Source organism: Achroia grisella, unplaced genomic scaffold, assembly GCF_030625045.1.
Source record: "Achroia grisella isolate CSIRO2021 unplaced genomic scaffold, CSIRO_AGI_Agris_v1 utg4567, whole genome shotgun sequence".
Classification (NCBI taxonomy): Eukaryota; Metazoa; Arthropoda; class Insecta; order Lepidoptera; family Pyralidae; genus Achroia; species Achroia grisella.
In genome coordinates, this window is record NW_026712867.1 from 37,859 (window position 1) to 56,387 (window position 18,529).

General features: G+C 40.5%; 2 protein-coding genes across 2 annotated transcripts; one reads left to right on the top strand and one right to left on the bottom strand.

Annotated features, from left to right (window-relative positions):
* Positions 1 to 5,496: 5,496 nt before the first annotated feature.
* Positions 5,497 to 9,844, top strand: LOC131845166 (uncharacterized protein K02A2.6-like). Its single transcript, XM_059194202.1, is given in 3 exon segments — positions 5,497 to 7,188; positions 7,191 to 8,170; positions 8,225 to 9,844. Coding segments are annotated over 3 exon segments (4,164 nt in total). The 5' UTR covers positions 5,497 to 5,624.
* Positions 9,845 to 11,621: 1,777 nt separating this feature from the next.
* Positions 11,622 to 15,627, bottom strand: LOC131845167 (uncharacterized). The gene is made up of 5 exons (XM_059194203.1): positions 15,534 to 15,627; positions 14,707 to 14,717; positions 13,119 to 14,402; positions 12,170 to 12,248; positions 11,622 to 11,740 (listed from the first exon to the last, which is right to left on the bottom strand). Exons 1-5 carry the CDS (start codon positions 15,625 to 15,627, stop codon positions 11,622 to 11,624), a joined length of 1,587 nt encoding a protein of 528 aa, XP_059050186.1.
* Between the last annotated feature and the right edge of the window lie 2,902 nt (positions 15,628 to 18,529).

Sequence of the window (18,529 nt, forward strand, 5' to 3'; positions counted from 1 at the left end):
TAATGTACGATGCTAGCTCGTACACTGCCTTTTAAACCTTCTTTCAAGACAAAGAAAACGTTTTCTTGCTAAGTAAAAGGTATCTCCAAGGCAGTCTGTGGAATCTGTTAGAGGTAGTTTAATACAAAACCTACCAGTGTTTAGGCGAACTGTATTGTCTATGAAGTGCTGTTCACAAATTTTGTCGTTCTTACTCATCACTGTTTTCTTAGGAAGTTCTTCAATTTCCCAAAATATTTTGAGCATGCTATCAATATTAGATTCTACTTCAACATGCGATACTGAATGATGACAATTGGTATATTTATTGTATGAATTATGTATAGAATGCATAGGGCCAGCTATCAACCAGCCAAGTTTAGACTTTATTAATATAGGTTTATTTGGACCTAGAGAACGTTTTTCGTTTCCCAAGATCTCCCAAACAAATCAGATCCTATCAAAATATCAACTGTACCAGGTTGATTAAAAGTAGGATCTGCTAAATTGATGTCTTGAGGAATGTCAAATTTATGTACATCTATAGGGATCTTTGGAAGATCACTTGTTAATTTATTCATTACCAAACACGACAGTGTAGCAGTAAATTGACTATTTAGAGATGTTATTTGTGTAATACAGGTTTCCCTTACTTTATCATTGCAGACATTACCGATACCAATAACATTTAGCGCGTCTATAGGATTAGAATCTAATGAGAGTTGGTCCTTTAATGTTTTAGTAATAAATGAGGACTCACTACCACAGTCCAGTAAAGCACGTGCCTTTTGTGTCATACCAGTATTAGGATTGCATATTTCGATAACTGCTGTACCCAATAATATAGTGGTATTATTTTGTTTTGAAAAATTTACAATAGTTTCAGATTGGTCAGCACAATTAGAACCAACTGAAGTAGTATTATTGTGAAGGAGACTATTATGTCTTTTTTTGCATTCGCGACATGGTCCTAGCCGGCAGTTATTTACAGGGTGCCCTTGGCGAAGACAATTAGCACACAATTTGTATTTTGTAACCTCAACCCATCGGTACTTTATGGATTTTGCCTTAAATGTGGGACAGTCGTATATTCCATGACCTTCATTACAAACAACACAGGAATACACATGTGCGTTTGATTTTTTTACACTAGTTGTAGCGAATGACTTAGTATCCAAGGGTCGTCGTTGTTTGTTATTGTGAGGCGAGAGTGTGGCACCTGTAGGCGTATTATTATGTGGGACATTATTAAATTTATTGCGATTCAATGACTCCAAGACATCAGCACGATCTATTAAGACAGACAGACAGACAGACAGACAGACGGACGGACGGACGGACGGACGGACGGACGGACGGTTTGAAAAACGGATTTAGATGGCGTCATTGGTATCGAATGGAATTCTACATTGTTTTGCAATCGTTTAAAACCCAAAACTATGTTTTCAAAAAGGTTTAATCTATTTTTAAAAAGTCATATATAGATGTTAAAATGAAATAATGCGTTTTGAAAAGTAATTTTCATATATTTACTCATTTCGTTATTGCCCTGTATTTGATTACAATTTAATCATTGCTAATTGGGGCTTGTTGTTTCCAAAATACTTTCATAGATGGTGCTGTTTTGATTTGTATTACCGTATTTTAAATGTTTATTTTATATTTTTAAATAATAAGTACTTACTATATTATTATGATAAATTAAACATAAAAAAAGTTTAAGTAAATATAAAACAGCTGAACAAGAGAATAATATTATTCCAGTAATACTTATTTAGAAAGTGTTGCCATATTAAAAATAAATGCATAGATTTATCGATTTTTTCGTCTAATCGATAACAGGATATTACAGCGCATTATTCGATGGTGCTTTTAATCAGTCTTTGCAAACAGTAAAATTTTATCATTTTGTATTATACTCTTATTTGTGGAACGAATTGCAATGCATAATTTTTACTCGACGACGGTAAAATAGAGAGATTTTGACAGGTATGCAAGTACTATATACTTATCTGTTCGCTCATAACAAAAGCTCGAAACTTGGAAGAGGGAAATATTAATTAGATTGATCTGATACAAGTGTATACGGGCAGACGGGGGGTCGTGCGTTGGTGAGCTGTCGGTTGAGTGCGTGCAGGGTGGTGGCGTGTTCGTCCGCCCGGGAGATGACGGCCTCCCAGGAGGAGCCACGCCAATCCCGCATCCCTTCCGACAGCTCCGCAGCCAGGCAGTTGAGCTCACGCTTGACCCGCGGGCAGCGGGTGCGGGCCCATAGGCGGCGGAGATCTCTCTTTCGCGCCAGTTTTTCGCGCAGATGGTATGGCAGCTCCTCTCGACGGCGAGAAGCCACGTTTACGGTGGTAGTGGCCGCCTCAGTGGCGGAGCGAATTCGCTCCGTCATGAAGACGGAGGCGGCCTCTATGCCCTCGGGCGCTGATAGGTCGCCGTCGAGGTGCAAGTGCTCCAGTTCTGCGCGAAAAACGCGCCAATCCATCCGCCGCCTCGACGGTCTCGTCGATGTGGTGGTGGTGGAGAGGTCAAGCGTGGCTAGGACAGGGAGGTGCTGCGTATCGAGGTCGTACAGCACCTCCAATGTCACCGGGCAGGGCACAGCCTGTACCAGGGCTATATCCAGAACGTCTGGGTTGTGTCTCGGGTTCGTGGGTACGTGGGTGGGGTGTGCAGGGCCCAACACCTCGTACCCGTGGATTTGGGAATCCTGGAGGAGCCTTCGACCTACCCGCGAAACAAGACGGGAACCCCAAGCCGTGTGTTTCGCGTTGAGGTCGCCCATTAGCAGGGTAGGGCTCCTCCCATCCAGTACGTTCCGGATATCGGAGGGGCAAAATTCAGGCGCCGGGGCGCGATACGCTGCCAGGACCTTCAGTTCCGCGCCACCGACATTGATGCGCACGCCTATGGTGCGCATGACGCGGAACTTGGGGCGCTCTAATTGCACGTGTTCTATGTCGCGGCGAACTAGTACCGCTGTGCCGCGGTACCCATTGCCCACCGGTGACATTTCATCGCGTCTGTACACGTGATAATTAGGCACCCTCAACGCCTCCTTTTCTGTCAGCTTCGTGTCACCCAGGAGTATAATGTGTACGTCCTGGGTGTGAGCTAGGAGACGGAGGTCCTGGATCTTGTCTCTCACTCCCCCGGGGTTCCATTACACGATGCGTAGCTCGCTACTGGCCATTCGTGTATTGGTTTATTTTGGCCAATCCTTTTATCGCCGCCGACTTAATGTCCACGCCCGCCGCGAGCGCGAGCAGCAGCTCCGTCAACAGGCTAATCAGCATTTCTAATGCACTGTTGACGGGCGCTTGTGTGTTGGGCGCGGGCGCAGGCACTCTACGTGCCGGTCGCGTCACGGAGGGTGCGGGGGCGCATTTCGCGCGTCCACCGCTTGCGGATCGGCGGCTACTGTCGGCACTGTTTGTGCCGGTAGCGCCGCCTCGGCGTCGGGTCGGGTCAGTAGCAATGCCCGCGTATGACGTTACGTCAAAGTCACCCCGGTTCAAGGTTAACGAGCGGGGTGAGGCGCGGGGCGAGGCGCGGGGTGTGGGGACAGGGGACTGCGGCGACGAGTAGGCGTCGCCGTAGTAGCACCCATCAGCCTCTTCTTCCCCGCTTTCAGATGAGGGAGAAGGTGAGCGCGGGGGCGGCAGCGGCGATCGCCGCATTGCACCTGTCTGGGGGAGGGGCTGGTTGCTCCTGTCCACCAGACGGAACTGGCATCATTGCCGCTTCCCGCGAGGGCAGGGGGGGTACCCTTGGTTGCCGGGCGAGCGTAGAATGTCCCCAACTCGGTGGTGGGGACGAGCTTGGTCGGATCCGTGAGGTCCCGACGCACAACTGTGCGTGGGTTACCCCTATCGGGTGGTTTCCTTGGGGCCTTTCCCCGTTGGGACATGCTCTATGGGTCTACTCCTACGTTGGGACACGACACGACCTGAACAATCCAGGCCGCGCCCTAATCAATCTTACGCAGGTGCTCTTGTCCTCCCCGTGAGGCGACACCTGCGGGATTGGAGAGGGTAGTGTGGGGGTTGGAACCCCACTGCGAACCTTCTACGAAGGTGGGTTGTGGCCCTGAAGGGCAGCAGTCACTTTGGTGACAGTCGGAGTTGTATTGCAGCGACGAATTTGCACCAACAAATTCGGTCTGCAATCCTAGCGCGTTGGACACTTATCAAAGTCGTAAACTTATCAAAGTTATCGTAACGCACTGAGAGTATCTTCACTCTGTCGACCTGCGCTAGTGGGCACCAGTTGCGGGGCTCACTCTGGAGACTCGACGGCGAACCGGAATCTCACAGAGGATCACACGACCAACGGCAGTCTCAACAAGCACAGATCGCAAAGTGAAGCTACTTTCCCACAATGAATGAGAATTAAATGTGGTATAGAGTATATAAGGTCAGCTATACCTTTATGAAACCTTAATAAACAAGTGTTATATGGTATCTAAATTACTGGCATTGATAGCTAAATATGAGGATCCTCGAATTTTTACAAATATTCATAAGAAACTACAAATACTCGAATTTTGCCTTTGTAGAAGGATATTTTCAACCTTACTAATTTGTACAAGGTTTTGAAACGATAATCATTCATAATACTATGACATATTACTGATCCTAACACCTACTACTTATGATCATTAGTTTTTTAATATCTCCATTCGAGGGTAGATTATTCATAATGTATTGTTAGCTGTAACTTCCGCTGGTGGCGCCACCGTCGTGCGGCGCGTCTATAAAAGGCTGCGAAACCCGGTGCGCGGCCTCTTTTGGTCGACAGACGTGCTCTCGAACGAATCTCCGTATCTTACCGTATTTGCTTTATAAATTCTTGTACTGATTTTGTTAAAATTAATTATACGATTTGTTATAAGTTTCTTTTATTTAATTAAATTTAGAGCATATTCCTAACAATATATTATTAGATTTCATCACAAATAAAATATCGATTTAAAATCGAAGGTTGGTCCATATTTTTTTATTATATCGAAATGACAACGAATACTGGCAACATAAATGAAAGGTTAAAAATATAAAATATAACAATAAAAGAATAGGATAATCGACTTTACGTCAAATGCTTAAAACATATTTTCACTAGCATTGGATTTTTCTCTTTTTTCATCATTTAAGTTAAGTAAGTACTTCAATTCATCTTTTGAAATGTTCCTGTTCAGAGTTCATTGAACTTCTTATTTTTATCTCAAACTCAATAATTTAAATGGGTCTAAGGAAGTTACTACAAATATTTAGTAAACTATCGTGTCTTTGAGAATTATCTCATACATAGTTATACCTGAACTATAAGTTGTTAAAAACTTGCATATGTATGCGTGAGTATCTTTCATATTAAAACTTGGTGATTTATAGAAATCAGTCTGGAGTAACGTGACTCCAGATCAAACCTCAATACTTGTTATTTTTTGGACGGGAATCTTTCCTTTTGTAACAACGTTACTGTTAGGTATGTTGGTACACCTGTGTGGCTGCGCCCACCATCAAGCTGTCTTATAATAAAGCAGTGCGATACGAACCCGTGTACGTTTCACTTGTCTTCACTACGCATATCTAACATTGGCGACGAGGTACCCACATATTGGCGGAATAAAAAGCAAAATGGCGACAACGCAGTTTGGTATTTTAAGTTGTTTCGACCACAATGTACAGACGTGGAAGACATATAAAAGTCGTTTACTACAATATTTTATTGCGAACGACATCAATGGACATACAGATGCCACGGGTAAGAAGAGGAAGGCCATTCTTCTTAGCGCACTCACCGAAGGCACGTACACGCTGGCATCAGACCTAGCACTACCAAAAGACATTGGAGAGGTACCGTATGAAGAGATTCTGACGTTTCTGGATGACCATTTCACGCCAAAACGTATTGGATTTGGAGAACGCCACAACTTCTACACAGCTACGCAGCTACCCGGCGAATCCCACACACAGTGGGCAGCGAGATTACGAGGACTGACAGCTCACTGCGGTTTTCTCAACGTGGAAGAGATGTTACGCGATAAATTTATCATGGGTATGCGTCCAGGATTCGAAAAGGAAAAGATATACACACAAGATCTGTCGGCCCTCACATTAGCAAAGGCCGTGGAACTAGCAGAGAACCTGCAGTGTGCCCGAGTGGCAGCCGCAGTCAGTGCGAGTAGTCTGGCAGCGTCCAGGGACGTCCTACCGGCTGACAGTCATATAAATCAGATTACAAAAACCAGAAATAACTCAAATACGGGTAAAGTGAAGTGCAGTGTCTGTGGTTACACAAATCATAAATCGTCCGAATGCAAATTTGCTAATTATCAGTGTAAAAAGTGTCACAAAAAAGGCCACTTGCGTAAAATGTGTTCAAAAGTGAATTACGTAGACGTGGATGGCGGTGACAAGAGTGATGATGACGGTAAGTTGTATCATATCCGATCATTAAGGGGAGAACCCATGGTGGTGATAATATTTATTAATAGCTTGCCATTCAAATTTGAAATTGATAGCGGTTCGGCAGTGACGGTGATTTCAGAATTTTATTACAATTTACATTTTAAAAATGAGCCGTTATCAAACGCTCGTAAACAATTGTCGACATATAACGGTAAAAAAATTGTATGTTTAGGAATATTACGGTTACCAGTAAATTATAAAACTCAAACACACGAACTGGACGTGCACGTGGTACGGGATGGTGGTCCACCGCTGTTAGGCAGAGATTTTATATCCCTATTTAAATTAGAGTTGAGCCCAGTAAATTTTTGTAACAAAATAGATTTATCCGTTAATCAGTTGCAACAACAATACCCCAAGCTATTTTCGGACAGCTTAGGTACATTTAATAAATACAAAATTAAGTTATTGCTGAAAGACGGTTCTAACCCTATATTTTTTAAGTCTCGTCCCATAGCTTTTGCATTACGAGACAAAATAGGGGAGGAAATTGATAGGTTAGTCAATTTAGGTATTCTAGTACCTGTAGAATATAGCGAGTATGCTTCACCTATAGTACCCGTCTTAAAGCGAAATGGTTCAGTTAGATTATGTGTGGACTACTCGGTAAGTCTTAATAAACAGTTATTAGTGGAACAGTACCCTCTTCCTACCATCAGTGAATTATTTTCAAAGCTGCATGGTGGAGTACAGTTCACAAAATTAGATTTATCTATGGCCTACAATCAGTTTTTGTTGATGATGACTCACAAAGCTTAACGTGTATCAATACACACCGCGGCCTATATAAATATACTCGCCTGGTATTCGGTTTAGCAAGCGCGCCGGCTATTTTCCAACGTGCAATCGAAGGGGTGCTGGCAGGCATGGACGGAGTCATCTCTATGCTCGATGACATTCTCATAACGGGAAAGGACAGGGCAGAGCATTTAAATAATTTAAATACGGTCCTAGAACGCCTGCAAAATGTAGGATTAACGTTACAGAAAGAAAAGTGTCAATTTTTTATGGACGAAATCCAATACCTTGGCTACATAATTACCAAGGATGGCCTTAAAAAGTCACCAGATAAAATTAAAGCTATGGTGGAGGCTCCAGTTCCCACTAATGTTAACCAACTACAGTCATTTTTGGGGCTTATTAACTACTATAGGAATTTTGTACCTAATGCATCAAGTATACTTAACCCCTTATATGCACTATTAAAAGAGGGTTGTAAATGGGACTGGACCATACAACATGACATCGCATTTAAATCAATAAAAAAGTCACTGACGTCAGAACAAACTCTAGCGCACTTCGATCCACACGCAAAATTGATATTAACGGTAGATGTGTCACCCAGTGGCTTAGGAGCAATTCTGTCACAAATTGCAGCGGACGGGATCGAAAGACCTATTTCATTTGCGTTGCGCACTCTAAACGCCGCCGAGAAACGATACGCACAAACCCAAAAGGAGGCAACGGCCATTATCTTCGGTGTGCGGCGTTACCATCAATATTTATATGGTAGATCTGTATCGTTTATAATAAGAACGGATCATAAGCCCTTAATTTCGATATTTGGACCATACAAAGGCATACCGGAAGTAACAGCGAACAGGTTGCAACGGTATGCGTTGTTTCTTAGTGGTTATTGTTATATTATAGAATATATACGTAGCGCTGATAACAGCGCAGACTACCTGTCTCGGGCGACCGTACCTGGCCCCGTCCCCCACCCGCCGGTGCTCCCGCCTCTGTCGTCCGCGCCTAGTAATATTAAGTGCGCGTGCACCGAACAGTGTATCTCTAACGAATGCGACGAGTTAACATGCGATAAGGCGACGTATATTTGTTTTACTACGGACGGCAGTATACCAATAACTCTGTCTAAGTTGCGAGACGAGACTATGAAAGATGCAATTTTGAATCGAGTATTAAAATATATACAAAATGGATGGCCAGCTAAAATTAATGATATACGTCTCAAACCGTTTCACCTTTGTAGATTACAATTATCGTTAGAAAATGGCTGTATTATGAGAGGTCATAAGGTCGTCATTCCGGAGAGTTTATACACGATTATTTTAAATGAATTGCATTCTTCTCATTTAGGTATAGTCAAAACTAAGGCCGAAGCGCGGTCACGATTTTGGTTTCCAGGAATCGATCAAGTATTGGAAAGAATGATAGGATCATGCGATATATGCATTCAGTTACGGCCGTCCCCCCCGCGCGCACCCCCCTCCTGCTGGGAATATCCATTTTCGCCTTTTGATAGGATACACATCGACTATTTAGGTCCAATAAAAGGTTGTACGTATTTAGTAGTAGTAGACGCCCACACGAAATGGGTTGAAGTGTACAATATGAATACTAATACGACGTCCGGCGCAGTGATCGAAAAATTATGCGATTTTATGTCGAGGTATGGAGTACCAAAAACGCTAGCGAGTGATAACGGTACTGCTTTTTGTTCTCACGACTTTGAAAGCTTTTGTATTTCCAACGGAATATCACACGTCACATCGGTATACCACCCTGCGAGCAATGGGCAAGCTGAAAGCTTCGTCAAAGTAGTGAAAAAGGGAATTAAATCATGTCTTTTGTCACGTTGTAATGTAAGAGAAACAAAGATTAAATTACTAAAATATCTCATGGATTACCATAACTCCGTACACACCACAACGGGTTTATCGCCCGCTCAAATGGTATTTGGCCGTAAGTTAAGATCGCGACTAGATTTGATTAATCCAACATCATCATCACCCTCGTCACCGACCGTATCTAATCATGTACAAAATAAACAGTGTACGCAAATTAAGTTACACGCGAAAACTAAAACGAGGGATTTTAACAAAAATGATAGTGTGATATATAAAAAATATACAAATAAAAATTGTTATACATGGTGTAAGGGCATAATAGTTAAACGATTGGGTAAAGTGTTGTATATAATACAAGATACATATAGCCTAGAATGTGTCAAAAGACACAAAAATCAATTGTTATTATATAACGGGAGTAGTAACAACCATGAGCAAAGTACAGATGGAAGTACGTACTTACCTAGTCCTCTGCCGTTGCCGCCGTCGTCACTGCCGCGGCCCCGATTGACGCTGCACCAGTCGTCTCCTCCACCTGCAATGACGTCATCGCTGCCGTCAACGCCTGTCCCCGTGTCACCGCAAGCAACGGGTTCCGATCCGTTATCACCTACCTTATTGCACCCGGAACAATTGGCATTATCGTACGAGTCGCCAGACTGGAGTTGCCGGGCCCGAGAGAGAAGAGCAGAAATTTATGAACCAAATGATTCGGCGCATTCAGAAGACTCTGCAGTGAATGATAGGTTGGGAACACAGTCAGATAATGATGACTTTCAGGAAGCGGAAAATATATGATGAATATTAAATACCCTGACGGTCAAACCATGAACGGCTTATTAATATATATATATATCTTGAGTTAGTTGAACTAGTTCCACAATAATTACAAAATGTACAACTATTGTTAAAACTTTGATTTTCTTAATATTGTTTTTGTTTTTTTTATGGGTTTTGTAATAAGGGGAGGGATGTTAGGTATGTTGGTACACCTGTGTGGCTGCGCCCACCATCAAGCTGTCTTATAATAAAGCAGTGCGATACGAACCCGTGTACGTTTCACTTGTCTTCACTACGCATATCTAACAGTTACTGAGCGAATGAAGAGAAGACGCAACGGCGGATCCAGGGGGGAGCGTCATGGAGGTCTTGGGAGTCATGGGAGGTCATGACTCTCCTCCCCCCTTAGCCCAATACTTAGGTAGACCACTAATTGAACTAAAAAATAATGAAACATTGTTACTTAAAATATAACACTTAAAGTACTATAAAAATAAAAGCAAAAAAAGTATTTTCAAAATAAATTTTGAGTTTTAGTCCAAACATCAGATATATAATTTATTTTAGGTATATCAATCATTACATAGTAGTAGTTGTAGTATAAAACAAAGTCGCTGTCGCATCTAACCAATACATAAATAAAGAAAGAAGACTTTTTGGCTCTGAATATATTTCAAAAATCAATTACTTGTGTTGATCCGAATATATACAGATACCGTAACGGTCTATTAATTATGAATTATACTATATATATTAATACCTAATCTAGATATTTTATTTTGACGAGACTCCGTGTAGTAGTAGTATCCGATAAGGGTATGCGAACCCTAAGTATTATTTCAAAATGGCCAGTAATGTCGAAGAAATAAGCATTTGAATTTCAAATCAACTTACCAAACGGACACTCAAGGTTCGATTCCGGCAATCGACTTTTTTTTATTGTTATTTTTTTTGTTTTATCTTTATTCTATATTTTAAATTAACTATTTTAATAATTAAATTAATTTAATCGAACAAAAAGTTGTTAAGTATTACATTAATTTAAATTTACATTAACTATTATACTTTCTAAATTGTAAAGCAGCTAACAATTATAGTAGGATCTTATAAATAATTAACACAACAAGTAAAACATTTCAAATGTATTTTCTTTATTATTAATATTTTTTATGTATAATATAATAGTTAATGTCACTTAAAATTAATTTAATACTTAACTACGTTTTTCTCGTATAAATTAATTTAATTATTAAAATAATAAAAAAAAAAAAAACAAAAAAAAATAAATAATAATAGTCAATGGTGGGAATCGAGCCCGGGGTGTCTGTGTGGACTTACCACGGTACACAGGTACACTCCTAACTAGGCCATTCTACTTTTGTTCCTTCTTGTGAAAAAACTGGTATATGTATAAGTTACACATACAATTTCAAAAACTTATTTCTTCAAAACTACTGGCCATTTATTTATTTATTCTTTATTGAACAAAAAAAAAAATTTGTACAACAGGCAAGCTTAATGCCGTATGGCATTCTCTCCCAGCTAACCTTAGGGTATAAACAGAAAGCGTAATGGGGTATTAGCGAGAGCTGTTTTAAATTTGCTAATACATATAAATAACTATGCAAGATATATATATACATATATATATTATATAAATATACAGTAAACAAAATTATTATATACATGTATGAATAAGTAAGATATATATTGAATTAATAAAATAATAAATACGTACATACACGTTAAATATAGATAAATATACTAAAACTAACGCAATGCACAATAGTTAAAGCTAATTCTGCTGATTCTCAGTACTCAGTAAGTATTTAAATAATTTATTTTTATAAAGTGGTTTAGATCGTGTTTTACGTAGGTCTACAGGTAATTGGTTCCAAAGGCTAATCGCAGTAACTGTAAATGAGTTGGACATAAAGCCTGAAAGATGTGAGGGAGTTGAGAGAAGGAGGTTATGGGATGAGCGAAGATCACGGGAATGGGAATCTCTGATAAACTGAAATCTATTTTTCAAATAAGTGGGAGAGAGAGGGTCATTAATGATAGAGAAGAGTGCGCATAGGATACGGAAGTCTCTGCGGTTACGGATGGTCAACCATTTAAGTTGTGAGCGAAAATTGGAAACGTGGTCATACTTCCGTAGTCCGAAGATGAACCGAATACAGTTGTTAAGCAGACGCCCTAACTTATTCAGCTGATCTTGCGAAAGGTTAGTAAGACACACGTCAGCATAGTCGAAATGCGGAAGAATTAAGGATTGGACTAGAAGTAATTTAGTCGAAGGTGGGAGAAAGAATTTAAAGCGATATAACACACGCAATATACCTGTAACCCTACGACACACCTCGGTCACCTGCGTATGCCACCTAAGTGTTGGATCAATGATCAAGCCGAGATTCTTAACCTGGGGACAGAATGAAATAATATTGTTCTCAAAACGCAGACACAGATTTTCCGTGTTTAATTTGGATAGCAGTTTAGAGCTACCGACAATTATAGCCTGGCATTTTTGAGGGTTAACTGATAAACCGAAGCGATAAGACCATCGGGATATATTGTTAAGGTCAGCATTCAGTAGATCTACAGCTGCAGAAATACCATTGGGATCGGCTTGAGAATAAAGCTGTAAATCATCTGCATAGAGATGGTAAGAGCATCTGAGGTGAGGTACGATGAGATTAATTAATAGTGAAAATAAAAATGGAGAGAGAATACCGCCTTGTGGAACGCCAGCAATCAATTCACACCAGTCAGATAGATTTTGTCCAGAACGAACGGCCTGCTTGCGACCACGAAGACGGAGAACCATTCCAGTACTGACGGGGAGAAGTTAAGATATGAAAGTAGCTCCAAAAGTAAATCATGGTCGACACAGTTAAAGGCATTAGAAAAGTCTATTAGTGCTAATATAGTAAGACGGGTGTTTTCCATGCCATCACGAATGTCTTCAGTTACATTAAGTAACGCAGTGGTAGTACTGTGTCCAGGACGAAAACCAGACTGAAAGGGACTAAGAAAGTTAGTGTTAGCTATAAATGACGAAACTTGTCTATGAGTAATAATTTCAAGAACTTTTGAGAGATATGGTAATATTGAAATAGGTCTATAATGACTTGGAAGAGTGGGATTAGTGATTTTGGGAAGTGGAATAACGCATGCTTTTAGCCATAAATTCGGAAAGCAGCCAGTAAATAGGGAGAAATTGACAATGTGAGTAAGAATTGGGAGAATTGTGTCTAATGTCTAATAAAAGAAGGATCATAGTTCTACTCACATTGTCTCGACCTTTAGCATTAGATTTAATAGAAGAAATAGCTTTGCGTATATCATCGTCAGTAACTGGAGAAAATGTGAATGAGGTAGAAGTAAGTGCAGGCATGGATTTGATTTCCTGTAAAGTTGATTCTTTCGTGGTACTATTGAGAGGTGTCACAGACGAGAAGTGTTTATTGAGAATATTTGGTGGAACATTTGAATTGGAGACGGCTGGAGCTTTCCCAAAACCAAGAGAGTTCAAAAATTTCCATACATCTGCTGAAGGAGTATTTAAAATATTATTGTGGATATGTCGGCGTTTTGCTACTCTTACCATCTGATTGCAGCGATTCCTAGCTCGTTTAAAAAGTTGAAAGCTGACAGGACTTCTTTCTTTCTTATAGGATCGAAAGGCCTTATCCCTTCTCGCCATTGCCTTACGAACATCTTCTGTAATCCACGGTGCAGGTGGGCGACGCAATTTTACAGCACGGACGGGAGCGTGTTTGTCAAATAACTGTAAAATGTGTGTATTAAACAGTGAAATTTTGTCATTAATATCGGTAGAACTCAACAGTGGCTTCCAGTCGATTAATGTAGCATCGCGGTTCAATAAGGTGGTATCAATTTTATTAAAATTACGTACGTTAGCAATGATCGGCTTAAGTTTAAGAGGTTTGATCCTATAAGAAAGAAGCAGAAGGTCATGACGTGAAAAGGCCGGTGCCGAGTATTGATTATAGTCAATGACATAATCTTTGGAGGATGTGCAAATAATATCCAGCCAGGAATCGTCTGTGTCAGGGTTCTGATGAGTCGGTCGTAATGGTAAGATAAAGAGATCCGCTGTGTCGAGGATTGACCTGAGTTTGCGTGATTGTGTTGTATCCCTCAACAGGTTAGTGTTAAAGTCTCCCATGACGATAATATGATTATAAGACGCGTTTAAAAAATCAATTGCATCATCAAGGTCGACGAAATAATCTGTTGAGGGCGGACAGTACACAACTCCGACTGCAACTTTCGTCTCATTGAAGTCAACTTCTACTATTAACATTTCAGCTGTGCCCCTGTATTCAGAAGGTGAAGACAATATTACTTTGTATTTAATATTACTACGGAAGTAAATCGCGACGCCTCCACCACCCTTACCCGTGCGATCATTCCTGATTAAAACATAACCCGGTAGAGGGTAAGTAGTAGAGGGTAAAGCAGGTTTTAACCATGTTTCTGAAATGAGCAAGGCGTGCAGGTTAGGCTCAGAAAACGTGTCTAATAAGTCCGTGTAATGCGCCGGTACACTCTGCGCATTTATGTGGCAAACATTAAAAAAAGATTTCAAAAATTCCAACTTACTACATAACAAAGTTTTTATACTATAGCTATCGTTAAAAGATGAATCAGCAGAAAGAAATGACGAATCACTATCACATGAAAGAAATGAGTCTTCGTCTGTTAGCATTGCGTTTTTAAATCAATTAATATTAAAAAATAATATATAATATATATTTATACCTAATTCTTAAAATAAATACTATTAAAATACTTAAAAAAAACAAAATTACTGATATATATGAGTACCAAAAAACGCCTTGCAATTTATTTACCTGCCGGCACGCTGTAACAAATTTATAAATACACGACATTAAACATACACATAAAATCTGATGAAACGGAACGCAATTAATATAACAAAAAGTACAATGACAGACTATCAATGACACAATATTAATCAATCTGTGGTTACGTCAATCAACGTCAATACGAGAAACGTCAGTATGACAGTTGAAATAGCAGTAACTAAAAAGTAAAAAGTGCAGTTAATAAAACAATAACAATATTAGACGGTATTATATAAAAACATAATTGTAGTGACTATTTAGACAGTACAATGAAAAATAAGAAGAGAATTGGTATCGTGAATTTACTTCTAAACTTTCGTATTAGAGAAACCAATATAAAATGCACTTAAACGTAAAACACTAATTCATTTCTTGGCCACCCTTGTGGACCGCTGCTGCTTAGGAGCAGCGGTAGTGGATCTACCACCGGAACTCGTAGCTTCAGGAACTGTAGTCACAGGGGATTCTACTGGCTTCCTTGCAGCAATCAGCTTTTCTAATTCCACCAACGTGAAAATCTTAACTCGACTATCGTCGGGAAGTTTCACGCTTATGACTCCATCCAATGTCCAGACTTTACGGATTCCGAAATGTTTCCGAGCTTCAACAAACAGCGACTGCCGCATGCGTGTCAGATATTCAGACAATATATATGAACTGATGCTGCTTAAAAAGAGAATTTCTTACGATGATGATTCTCAATAGCATTCAATCCAGCTATGAGAATCCCAATATGTTGCCGCAATAATGTAACTGAAGAGTAGATCTGATCTCGAAAACACTGGAACTCCAGCTGGTGCTGTGCCTTTAACTGTGCTTTAACTGTGCTTCGAAACTGTTGAGGCGCTCGTCAAGTGTCTTCTCTAGGACGGCCTGTGTTTTGAGTACATCAAAGATGCTTGCCATTGTATAAGTGTGATACACAGTGATATTGTGAGAAATGTTTTAGCGGCCACTGGCAGGTATTTCAATTGCAGCTATTATGTCATAAGCCTATTTATACTCAATTCAAATGATATTTACACACAATTATAAGGTTTTATTATTTTAAATAAATTAATTTACAGAGTATATAAATTTTACTTGTTGCTTTTTAACTGCCTACCCACCAAAAAAAAGACTTTAGGGTTTGCATATGTAATGTTTGCATATAAAATATTGTTTGGAAAACTACTCTGCTACCAAAATGTTAGGGAATATATAGGGGGATTTAGTGTGTCTGGCGTACCTGTATGGTTCTGCGGATTTCTTGGGCTTCAGGGTCTCGAAGATATCTTCGCTAGCTTTCACACACTTTCACAGTAGGGTTTCCAGTTCTAATTAATTTATTTCAATTCACAACAATAGCGCGCGCGCGTCAAGGCCGCTGTACGGTCCCTTTGTTACTAGGTGAGGGAGCGGAAGGCAAAGCGCGGGAACACAAACTAACGGACTCTAATATAATAATATGTGCTTACGATGTTACAGGGTAGATTTTGAACAGAGCCCCCGCTCTAAACAGCTATGATGTTTACGGGACAAATTATCAAAATTAAGGGAAAAATTACAAGGTAAAGGGGCTATACAATATATTATTCAATAGGGAGGCGTACCAGTTTTGTAAGAGAACGTTTTAAGGAACCAGTAGAGGTTTTGACCTCGACCACTCGAATTACACCGTCTTGACCAGGAAATAACTGTACTATACGTCCGCGGCGCCACTCCAAAGGAGGGAGGTTGTCAACCTTTATCAAAACCAATTCATCAACATTAGGAGGATTCATAGGAGAAGTCCACTTATTACGAGTTTGAAGGGTTGACAGGTACTCTGAACGCCACCGCGACCAAAAATGTTGAGTAATTTGTTGCAACAAATGAAAGCGTGAAATGCGATGCTACTTCTCGTCTCTCAATGGCTACTCGGGTAATGCAGTAAAGGGTTGACCAATGAGAAAGTGACCAGGGGTTAACACTTCAAGATCATTGGGATCTTGAGATAAGGAACACAAAGGCCGAGAGTTAAGTACAGACTCAATTTTTGCAAATACAGTGGTCAATTCCTCAAAGGTAAGGGGATTTACCAATTACTCGTTTAAGGTGCGTCTTGGCAGACTTAATGGCTGCTTCAAACAATCCTCCCCAGTGAGGACAGGCCGGTGGGTCAAATACCCAATTTATATTCTTGCGGGCTACTTGCGAAGCAAGATCATCATGCTTTTGGGACAGGAATGAATTAAGCTCTCTAATATAGTTACTCGCTCCTAAATAATTTTGTCCACAATCCGAACGTATAAGGGTAGGTAATCCGCGACGCGCAACAAATCGGGTAAAGGTAGATAGGAAAGATTCAGTCGTAAGGTCGGATACCACTTCTAAATGTACCGCTTTAGTTGACAGGCAAACAAATACACACAGATAACTCTTTACTATTTTCTTATTTCGATAGGATTGTACTTTAGTATAGAAAGGGCCCGCAAAGTCAGTGCCAACACGAGAAAATGGTCTAGCCGAAGTAACCCGGTCCCTGGGTAGATCACCCATAGAGGGTTGAGATACGGATGCTTTAAGGCGATAACAAGAGAGACAATGAAATATTATGTTTTGAATAGCACGTCGGGCCGATAATATCTAGTATTCACGGGAAAGGATAGCATGTAAGGCATTAGGACCAGCATGAGAATTTTCGATATGATAATGGGAAATTATTAATTTAACAAGGGGGCCAGACTTAGGTAAAAGTAATGGGTGACGAGCATCGTATGGGAGTTCAGAATTACGTATACGTCCGCCAACTCTGACTAAACCGTTTTCATCTAGGAAACACGACAGCCGTTTTAAAGGGGATTTAATAACATTACCGCATTTTAAGGATTCTATCTCGTTAGAAAATGCATGTAACTGGGTTGCTTTAATAAGCATCAACAAATAATTACGTCGTTCGTCAACAGAAAGGTAAGGATTAATAACACGTAAATTAACATTTTTTTAACATTATAAATAAAACGCAGAATAAAGCCTAACACTCCGACTAGTTTATTTAAGGAACTATACCGGTTGAGGAGAAACGAGAGATCCATAGCTGGCGTAGGTATTTCAATTAACAAACAGCGAAGGCCAGGTAAAGAATCAATAGGATTGTTTGTCAAGTCTGCACCAATAGGCCAATGATTAGGGATTCTGTCAACCAGGAAGGAGACCACCATAGATCATGGTCAAGAAGAGACGATGCGCTAAGACCTCGGGAAGCGCAATCGCTAGGTTAATAGAACCAGGAACATGATGCCACTCGGAAGGGAAATCGGAAGAGGTGATTTGAGACACGCGGTTTGCTTCGAATGTTTGAAGCAGGTGAGGAGGAGTCTTTTTCCATGCCAGCACAATTTTGCTATCCGTCCAACTGTGGATAGCATCCAACACGATTACCTTCTGTAGACAGATGGTAACGTGATGAATTAATTTTATTTTGTGAGGAGCACAGCTCCTTGCAATTCCAGCTTGGGAATTGTGAGACGAGTACGGATAGGGGCAATCTTACTCTTAGAAATGAGGAGATGGACAGAGCAATGGCCAGAAGAGGATTCAGTCCCAAGGTATACAACAGCTGCATAACCAGCCTCCGAAGCATCAAAAAAGCCGTGTAAGGAAATGGAAGTGGCATCCGCAGGCAATATCCGACGAGGAATGCTCAGCTGTTTGATATTCTCCAGGTCTTGTACAAATAATAACTACTCATCAGAAAGGGATTGGTTAAGAGGATCATCCCAGTTGAGGCCCGACATCCATAGACGTTGTATAAATGCTTTGGCTTTAAATACAACTGGAGATATCC